General features: G+C 44.5%; 1 protein-coding gene across 1 annotated transcript in view; it reads left to right on the top strand.

Moving 5' to 3' along the window:
• The first annotated feature begins 2,751 nt into the window (after positions 1 to 2,751).
• AICDA (activation induced cytidine deaminase) overlaps positions 2,752 to 11,158 on the top strand; it is a 50,954-nt gene continuing 42,547 nt past the window's right edge. The window contains exon 1 of the mRNA XM_085614624.1: positions 2,752 to 2,967. Coding sequence (XP_085470750.1) covers positions 2,810 to 2,967 — 158 coding nt within the window. The 5' untranslated portion in view covers positions 2,752 to 2,809. The remainder of the gene's footprint in view (positions 2,968 to 11,158) is intronic.

Genomic DNA, 11,158 nt, shown 5'->3' with positions numbered 1-11,158 from the left:
TGTTTAATGACTCTCCGGCAGGGTGGTCATGACTGACATACAAATGAGTATTACACCTACTGCAAATTCTAATATCAAAGACGCCTTTAGAAAACTGGAAAAACTCATGCGCTCTGAACAGTCCAAGTGGTGGGAGCACAAATCTTTGTCCCACTCCTTGGAGGTCGGCAGGATACCTAGAGGCTTGCGGATTACCTTAGCACCACGTTACGACAATCCGGACCCGGATATGCTTGCGGAATGGGCCGACTGCAATCTCGAGTCTTCAAGCAAGTTGTTCAGGATACTCGTAAAGTACGCCGAAAGCGACCACGCTAAACTGCAAGCCCAGGTTGAGTTATTGGAGGCTGAAATATGCAAATTGGAAATGACTGAACAAATAACAAAAACTCAGGGAGGATATGATTGTACGCTTGCAGAAAGATGAATATATCATCAAAAGACGTAAAGCATTCAAGTTCGAAAGAGACAGGGTTGATTATCAGAATGGGCAGGTATTCACGTTCGCCCGAAAGTATGATGCGGTAAAGGCCAGAGGAAATCAGAATTGAGCTTTCCATAAAGATGCCAGTGAGGTACCTCAGTATCGCATTTGAGCTGGGCGGCGGAAAGTGACCCTGAAGGTGAAACATCCAGGACACCCGGTTCGGGGTTTACCAAACTGTCCCTCGCACAGGAAGTAGATTGCTTGTGCCAAGATCGAAGGGACACACTGAGACCCCGAGGGCAGACTGGCCCAAAAACAAAAGAAACAAGGGAAGCAAACCACCAAAAAAACAAACGAGGGGAAGATGGAATCGCTACCAGAATCAGAAACAAGTCCAGACGCCAACTCAGTAGTGAATTTGACCGACCTTCATCTATCAGTGGCAGAGAGATGAACACTGAGTTTGGGACTGTCTTACAGTCCTGTGTGCGACTTTAATTATGCAGACACCCGTATGGATATGTTCAGATTCGTGAGAAAATTAAAACTCAGCAAATTCCACATGTTACAATCAAAGAAGAAAAAAACAACTGTATCAGAAACATCAATAAACAGCCCCTCACTACTAACAGCAGGAGATTGGAACTTTTCCAGGATGCCTCTGAATTGCAGCTTAATTACGTGTCGTGGCATAGAGAGGTCATTTTGCATAACAAGAGGAATGTGAAATTCCTGAAATTCCGTGAATAATGCCATTAATATTTAATTTTAGCCAGACTTCATCACAACCAGGCAGTGTGCAGTTTGCAACTACTGTTGGTGACCTGCCCAATGATATACAAGGCTCTAGATTTGGTATCTCTTATACTAGATTTTTTTAAGTACCTTTAAAGCTGTGATTTCGTTAGCATAGAGAAGTCACCTCAGAGATACTCATATGATTCATACCGTTATGGGCTCTACCAGGCCATCAATTTCCACGGAAGATGATTTCTTAGGGCATGATTACGGATGACGGAACAAGTGATGGAGGTGCAGTGGCAGTCAGGGACCGCCGCAGCGGTCGGACAGCCTATTACAGGTGCGTCGGTCATAGCATTTTGGGACCGCGGCAACAGCCAAGGATGTGTGGTCCCTGGCAGTGTTGCGGCAGTCTGTGGAAGCAATAATCATGGCGGTGCTGCTGCGGCACCGCCAGGCATATTACAAGCTTCCCCACCACCAGCCTTTTCATGGAGGTGAGCCCACCAAGAAAAGGCTGGAGATGGGGAAATAAAGGGGGATGTACCAGGCCCCCTGTTGCCCCTGTGCATGGACTTTACAGGCTTTGGCATTCGCATTGGGGAGTTTGTTTAATAGGCACTGCCATGGAAACGTCAAAGGACCGCCCGCCAGACCATGAGATTACTTGTAATCTGGTGGGTGGCAAGTGGTCGGGTTTGGGGGTCCTGGAGCAGGGCGCTGGCATGGTGGCCCACCCAAACTCGTAATCAGGCCCTTAATCTGGGCTGGCAAATGTTCATATTGCCTCACTCTCTAGATTACACTTAAATCATTCATCTACAGATGCTCACCCAATTATGATGGCTTGAAATTCAGAATGCAGCACTATAACCTACAGGATCATATTTGACGTACTCCTGGGAAAACCGTCAAATGTAATGGGCACAAGGGTGATTGTTTGAGATGGCAAGCATGGGATAGAGCAGATACATACGTTTGACACCTGTATGAAACTCAGTAACTACTCCGGGGCAATCTCTGACTCGCTATCTTAAATGATGACTTTAGATCTGTTGCCCATTTACCGGGTGAGGTAGAACACCGAATTTTAACAAAAAAATTATTTTTGGCTCTCTGCATTGGCAAATACATTTTTGCACATAACCTGTGATTATCTAACCCCACAATTAAAAGCTTGGTGGATAAAATACGTACCCTGAAATTTCTAGCAGCTCTGAACCAAAACAATCTACCTGGGCATAACCACTTTTTCTGCAAATTTCTGCAGAGACTGGGATATGACCAACTTGATGACTTAAATTAATCAGCATGCAAACTTGTCACACCCTTCCTTCAGTTTATTTCTCAGCTTCTTTCTCATATTACTAGGTGCATAATGTGTAATGTATTATTAATTTCGTAAATAAAGAAGTAAACCAGGTCTGACTTGGTGAGTGCTGAAGCGGCGAGCCCCATACAGACGGAAGTTAATGAGGTGGAGATTTAAGTCATAGGGTTAAAGATAGTAAACCATCTGCCAATCAGCATGTACACAACTTTACAGAAGTATCTTTTTGAATATGTAAACACCCCACACACACATCAGTTACATTTTTCAAAAGAGGCCAGTTCGGAAGACCTCCCCAAACCCTTTCATCCATGGAGGGGGCGTGGATGTTTTGGGGTGGTGCAGCAAGCCGGGCAGTTTTTATTCCGGCAACGGCCGTAGCGGGGTACTTTGTCTCTGCTCCACATTTAGTCTCAGAGGGTGAATCACAGCGCTGTGCGGACCACGCCAGGAGTCGAAACATGGACAGGTGAGTGATGAGGCGTTTGTTGCACAGAAAGGATGACTCAATGCCTAAACACCATCAGTGGTGAGAGAAAATGACTGACTCAGAGCAAAACCACCATTGACTCTCAGTATCAGTGTCAACGCCGCAGCACTTTCTCTCATTCTCGCTTTCACCACTTCCCACCTGTCAGTTTGTGTTTTCTTTCTATAATAAGACTGTTTCTGTATACTGTGTCATATGGAGAAGCCCAGTTTGAAAATATTGTCATTTATGCCAACTCAGTTGTTAATATCTACCGTAGGAAAGTTTGAGAGTGAGGATGGAGTTGGACGAGGTCAGATTCAGAGAGCGTCTTCAAACTTGGCTATTGCCCCAGTATTTTGAGGCATTTTCTAGTTCCGTAGGTGATCGCTTTGACTCTCACAGAGCTGGGAAGCCTTAGGATAGCTATGCACTTTATAACTCAAGTTAAGATAAGATGCCATGGCAGAACCCAGGACATACATGAATACATGTAATAGATACATGTAAATGAGGAGAAGGCTTGTGTGTTTGTCTCTCTATTTGTCATTCGATCAAGAGGTCAGGATTGACGGGTGGGTATAATGGTGCATTGCTATATGTAGCTTTAGCGCAGAATGCAATGGGATTATTTTTAATGAAGGCATCTAGGCTACATCACCAGATTTATTTTGCTTAATGCCTGTAAGAGCACTTGGTGTACAGAGCATGTCCATATGCGGCACGACATGCAATGCTCTGCAGCCCTGAGTTTCCCAGAATATCTGGGGAACGCCAGCAAATTCCCGCAGAAACAACCACGAGCAGTGTCTGCAGTTTGCTAGACACAATTGGGCGGTGAAGTTACAAAATGGATTCTGGGACAGTAGGCTGGATCTGTTTGTCTGAACTCGGAGAGTGAGCGCTGCTCTCATGCCGGACGGGGCTGACTCATCCGGGCCACATTCAAATCTGGCTGCAGAGACGCCCTGGCGCTGACTTCCTGTCTCTGACAGACCTCTTGCTGGCGCCCTGCCTGCAATCGGAAATGTAACAATAGTAACTGTGTGCTTATGTGCAGCTCTCAGGTACCTTTGTTGGTCTGAGTCATTACGCATGAATTGCTGCACGTGGGAGCCAGATAAACATATATCAGGACAACACAGTGACGTGAGCGGCACAATGGTGAGAAAAGCAGAGGATTGTGTTCAAGGGCGTAGAGACACTACATGACTTCTGGGGGAGGGGGGCACAGACAGCCTTTGGGGAGAACCGACCAAGGGGTCTGGCTTGAGACTAAGAGCCAAAACACGAGCTAATCAAAATGTAAAACAAGTAAACAATGTCATCAAAAAAATTGAAAAAAATGTAGAAAGAAAAAATCTGTGTGAACATTTCTCAGTGTCTGAATTAAGCACATTTCATTATATCACTGAAGGGAGTGACATGCATTGAAAGTAATATTTTTAAACATGAAACATTCAAAAATACCCCAATGCCCTGGCAACTTTGCCACAAGTTACCCAAAATGTTTCAGTCTGCTGTGTTCTATATTCATTCTGACCTACATTGTTATTAACTGTGAAGCAAGATCATTTTATAATAACGGATACATGCCAATAGACCCGAATCAGGCTTTATTACAGCTGTCTCTACTTTAACAGAGGTTCAATGGGGAAAATGCATTCCACCGATTTTGTTTTTAAAATCTCCCCTTTTGCTGTTCTAAAATATTGGCATGCATAATAACTTTATATACAGATCTCTCCACTTTTCTCTCTCAAACCATGCCAGCTCTGGACTTCAACTACGAACAAAATCTCAGATTGGACAACCTTGTGTGGGAACCGGACAGGGCCGGACTGGCCATAGCGGGCACCGGGCAATGCCCCGGTGTGCCGCACGGGTGCCGGCCGGTTTTGGGCCCCTGGAGGCCTTTTTTGCTACAGGGCCGTTTCGGCCTTGTAACAAAATCGGTCGAAAACCGTCCATGGCAATGACCTCGGTGGCACCCGCCACCCGCCTGGGGGCGAGGTGGGGGGGGGGGAGGCAGCCGAGCTCTTTGCCAGGGCCAGTTGTGGTTCCCAGTCCGGCCCTGAAACCGGATATACACTATGTCATGTGAAATACCATAAACGGACCTGCAGAGCTGTTCAAAGCTACCTGCATACTAAAAACCATACAACGGCACACCTTCCTCTTACACGTCATCATCCAACGTTCTGCTATGCGCTGCGTCCCATAACCGCACCTCAGTGGTTACCACGCACAACATGCAAACACTTCCCACATAGGATCAAAACAAAAGCAGCATCCTTCCAGGCGCACACCCTACATGGTGCAGCATGCTACTCATGCAGGCAAGCGCTTTGCACCCTGCATAGGGGTAGTAAGCGCTAAATAAATGCTGCAATACAATATAATACAATACAATATATATATGTGTGAGGCTTTTGCACAGCAAATTAAATTACTTCAATATGCTGTCAGGCTGAATTGTTAAGGGCAATGATACATAGTGAAGTAAAGCGATGGCCCAGGGGTCAAACAATTTGTTTGAGAGGGCAAACCCAGATTTGAGTCCAGAGCTGCATATAGTGCAGTTCAGAGGGATCACAGACAGAATATCGAGCTGCCACAATATCGAGGTAAAAATATCGAGTGACAGAATATCGACTTCCTATCTACAAACAGGTAAGTACAAAAATATTGAATCCTAAATATCATTGTTAACAATATAATTTGCTTAAATATCGACTTTTTTAAATGTCTTAAAAGTAATATAAAATTAATTAAATAATAAATATAATTAAGTAATGTACTTAAAAGTAATTAAAAAAACTTTAAAATTAATAAATAATAAATGTTATGTAAAAAAAAGAAACATGCATTTTTTATACATATTAACTTAATAATTTTAAAAATAATTCATATTTTTATTTATAAAATGTTTAAAACATAATTTAAAATATAATTACATATATATACATATATATATGTATATAAATAAACCTATAATATACATATAAAAATACATTATATACAATAAGTTAAAACATTAAAATATATATATTTTAAAAAAAATATATTTTACACTACATTAAATATAAGAATACTGAAAACGTTGCATGGCATAGGGAATAAAATTACTATTCCCACTCCAATGAGTGCAACTGTAGGGAAAGTGTTGGATAGCGGGTGGATAAAAATTACTATTCCCACTCCAGTGAGTGGAACAGTAGGGAAAGTGTTGGATAGTGGGTGGGTAAAAATTACTATTCCCATTCCAGCGAGTGAAACAGTAGGGAAAGTGTTGGATAGCGGGTGGGTAGAACTTACTATTCCCACTCCAGTGAGTGCAACAGTAGGGAAAGCGTTGGATAGCGGGTGGGTAAAAATTACTATTCCCACTCCAGTGAGTGCAACAGTAGGGAAAGTGTTGGATTGCGGGTGGGAATAATGTACTATTCCCACCTCACCAAGTGTAACAGTAGGGAAAGTGTTGGATAGCAGGAGGGTGAAAATTACTATTCCCACTCCTATGAGTGCAACAGTAGGAAAAGTGTTGGATAGCGGGTGGGAAAAAATTATTATTCCCACTCCAGTGGGTGCAACAGTAGGGAAAGTGTTGGATAGCGGGAAGGTAATAACTACTATTCCCACTCCAGTGAGTGCAACAGTAGGGAAAGTGTTGGATAGCGGGTGGGTAAAAATTACTATTCCCACTCCGGTGAGTGCACCAGTAGGGAAAGTGTTGGATAGCGGGTGGGTAAAAATTAATATTCCCACTCCAGTGAGTGCAACAGTAGGGAAAGTGTTGGATAGCGGGAGGGTAAAATGTACTATTCCCACTCCGGTGAGTGCACCAGTAGGGAAAGTGTTGGATAGCGGGTAGGTAAAAATTAATATTCCCACTCCACCAAGTGTAACAGTAGGGAAAGTGTTGGATGGCGTAGGGAAATAATTTAGTATACCAACTCCTGCATTATAATTAACATTTATTAACAAGTAATTATTTTTTCAAAATTAATTTACCTCCCACCATTTTTCCCTATAAACGTCACCTACAATATTGTAAAATATTATTAAATTAACATAATTAATTAACAATTAATTGATTAACTAATAAGAATTAAAAATAGCATTCTTAACCATCAAATCTAAATTAATTCACACAATTAACACTATAAAATAACTTTTAATAAATATTATATAAAACATAATAAAAATTACATTAAAACTAAATTACTTCCTACCCTACTCCCCTATCAACCCTCAACCCACTGCTAAAAAAAGTACACAATTAACATAATTACCCGTTAATTAATAATTGTTGGTAATCAATTTATAAATTAATTAGTAATAAATTAATTAACTTAATTGACAATATAAATTATTAAATACTACATTATTGATTAATAAAATATTTAATTGATTAATTTCAATTAAATTACTTCCCACCCTATTCCACTATAAACCCACAACCTTCTACAGAATTAAATTACGCAAAAGGTAATTAACATATAATTAATTAATTCAAAATAATTCTTTAAAAATATATTATAATTAAATTACTTCCCACCCTATTCCCCTATAAACCCACAACCCACTACGGATTTAAATTATGCAAAAATTATTTAACATAAAATTCATTACTTTCAAAAAATTCAAACATACATTACAAAAATAATACATACTTTTAACACATATATTAACACTTAAAACACTAAAAAGAAATCGATATTTTTAACAACGTATTATGACTGTCGATAATACTAACTTCGATATTATGAAAAACGATATTTCTTACCTGCATTTCGATATTCTGCACTACTATATTTTTGAAAGTCGATATGTCCACTCGATATTTAAAACTCCATATTTTGCAATATCGATATTTAAAATTCGATATTTTGACTGTTTACCATTCAGTGACTAACTGTAGGGTTACATCTCTCTCTCTTCTGTTTGACACCAAGGGGTCCATTACGGTAAGGGGCGGACTTTGTCCCCCCCACCGAAACGGTTCACGGGACCGACCGCCAGGGTTGCGGCAGTCCCGCTATGGCAATAAGGGTGCGACCGCCACCCTGGTGGTCGCATCCCACATATATTACATTGTGGCGAGCGGTGCTGTAAGCAGCACCCGCCGCAATGCAATATATGCTTGTTGTGCTTTGGTATGCACAACGTGACAGGCACCGCGCGGTGCCTGCCACCTTGTGTATGCCAAAGAAGGGGAGTACCATAGGTACCCCCCAGTGCAACCACCCACCCCCCACACCCTCCCAGGTGCCCGCAACAGGCTTTCAATGCCCATCTCCGCATGCCGAGACTCCGCCATGGAAAGGCAACCATCATAATATGGATGGCGGTGCCTGCAAGGCACCACCACCATATTGTGTCCACTTTCAGCCCGGTCGGCAATCCGACCTGCGGAATAGCGGCTGACGGTCTTTCCACCCGCTGCGTTGCCCCTCACAATACTAATATGGCGGGGGGTGAACCGAGGACATTTCAGGGACAGTGTTGGTATGTAGTGTTCAAAAAATACACAAATCACACCGAAAATCGAACTAACTCAGCGTCGTAGTAAGGGGGGTGGTCTGCCCCTGGCGGCAAGAGTTTTGGGGGTGGCGGCCTCCCACCGCTCTTACCTACAGTCTCACGCCAGGAGCTCCCTCCCCCCACCCTCTTCAATCGGCCGCGGCGTGATGGCAAACGAACCCGCCAGCACGCCCCCGCCTGCTTTTCACTCAGTCCGCCACTGGGCGGCAAACTCAGAGACCGCCACGGGCGGCCAAAGGGCTAGCTACACCACTGAACTGACTCTCTGCACCAGGGCTCTTCAAACTGGGAAGCGGGCCCCACTAGGGGGTCTCAATTGATCTCATTGGGGTGACAAGATCTGTCCAAAAGAAGCATTATGCTGATAACAGTGCTTTGTTTTAAGGAGACAGAAATGAGCCGCAGTGAGCAGCTCTGTAATGGGCCATCACTAACATATTTTGTCATCTATATCCTAGCATATATCAAAAGGGAAGGGACTCCAAGTATTCTTCAAAATCCCCACTCCCATGTCTTATAATCGCACTGTGGATACTGTCACACATTAGCAAGGGCTGCCTAACCAGAATAGTATGTGTGGCAATCATGTATGTGATTGCATTTATAAACCGGTAACAGAACTTCACTGCAACATTCAAGTAAGTCTAGATATATTTAAATGTTGGCAATATAATAAAATCATAGTGAACAATTTTGAGGGGGGCATGTTGATTTTTTTTCCTCTGGGGGGAGCACAACATAAAAAAGTTTGAAGACCACCGCTATACACACACATGTATAAATATGTATAATTGTTGGACATGGCCCTTTCTGCAGGGGTTGCATGACAGAGGCTCGCATGGTTGAACCACGTGTGCCTCTACAATGCGGTCCCATCCACAATTGCGTCATAACCATGCATTACCCCCAGGTCCCTCCGTCCTCGACACCGTCATGGACAAGTGAGATCTACTATCTCACTGACAGAAAAAAGAACGAAGGAATGCTGGACCTACCCTCCCCCTCCCACTGGGAGTACTTAAGGAGTACCGTCCCAGCATTCCTCCTGTTCTTTTTTCTGTCATCCTGACAGTGTGAGGACGCGGCAGGAGCGTGGGCGCTCCTGCCTTCTTTCTGGATGTGGCGTTGTGGCTGCTGGGTCTTACCTGGTGCCGGCGGCCCTTCGCTGTTTGCCTCTCCCTCCCTGCTGGGCTTGGGGGGAGTGGCGCGGGCCTCTTCATTTCCGGACCTCGCGGCGGTGTAATACCGCGTTGGTTCTCTCCTGGCCCGATGGCCGCCTCTCCCGGCCTGCTGGGCTTGCTGGGGGGCACGGCCGCGCTGCTCCTCTGATTGGATGGAGCTGATTCCCCGGCCGGATGTTGTCATGCCTGACTTCCGGTTTTTGAGCGTGGGGACGGAAGTCAGGCGCCTCGTGATTGCCAGCTTTGGGGAAACTCGTTTAAAAACGAGCGTTTGGGGTGAGTACCGCATAGCGGTTATTATCTCTGGTAAAATTGCTGTTGTTGGTGTGTTTTTGTGATGGGAAAACATTCCAGGAAACGTCATCACCGGGAGAGGTCGTCCTCTTCCTCTAGTGCTTCCAGGTCTCCCTCTCCTGCCAGATCCAGGCGCCGTGATACTGGTGCTGATGCGCATATTAAGCGCTTGATCAGGGAGACTTTGTCTGAGATGGGTGATGCTGGATCCCGTCGCAGGTGTCCTGCTCCTGTTTCTTCGGACTCTAGTGGCGATGAGTCTGCGGGTTTGGGAGAGGAGGAGTTAAAAGGCAAATATGTGGACAAGGAGACTATGTCCGCAATTGTGCAGCATGTTAAAGAGAACATGGGGTTCCCTGACGGAGACGCGCCTAGTACCTCTAGGGGCCCTTTGTTGCGACAATTTCAGAGTGCTGCCACTGTCGATGTCCCTGTCCATCCCTTCATCCGAGATGTTTTGAAGCGCGAGTGGGCTGATCCGGATCGCATCCTGATTCCGCGCTTCATGACTAAACTCTATCCTCTGCAGGATATGGCTGCTGAACTGCCTGATTCGATTCCTATTGACTCGTTTGTGGCTAGTTTGGTGGGGCGTACTTCCCTTGCTGAGGATGCTGTACTGAAGGATCCGGTTGACAAGAAGGCGGATGTGGCGCTCCGTAAAGTGTATTCTGGTTCCCACCTGGCCTTACGAGCAGGCATCTACGGGACTTATGTGTCGCAGTCACTGTTGTCTGACCTGAAGTCCCTCTATCAGTCTATGGATAATGCCACGGACTGTTCTGGTTTGCTGGAGCAGATTGAGCGTCAGGTGGAACTGCTATCTGATGTCTCCTTTGACGTTGTGCGTGCTTCGGCTCTTTCCGGGGGAGCTTGTGTGGCTGCACGGCGCAGTCTTGTCCTTAAGGACTGGAAGACTGACTCTGCGCAGAAAGCATGCGCTTTGAGGTTGCCCTTTCAGGGTACTATGTTGTTTGGGGGGGAGTTGGAGGCGAAGTTACACAAATTGTTTAAGGAAAAGAAGCATTCCTCTTCCTTTAAGATCTCTACTACTGCTCCTGTCCCTTCTAAACCCAAATCTTTCTTTCGCCCTGCTTCTCGTAGACAGTTTGTGAGAGGCCAGGGTAGGTTTGCTTCTGGCCGTGGTCGGGACCGTAAGGCTAAATCCC

Source organism: Triturus cristatus, chromosome 7 (assembly GCF_964204655.1).
Source record: "Triturus cristatus chromosome 7, aTriCri1.1, whole genome shotgun sequence".
Taxonomy (NCBI): Eukaryota; Metazoa; Chordata; class Amphibia; order Caudata; family Salamandridae; genus Triturus; species Triturus cristatus.
The sequence above is the reverse complement of the archived record's forward strand: the minus strand, read 5'-3'. Positions and strand labels throughout refer to the sequence as shown.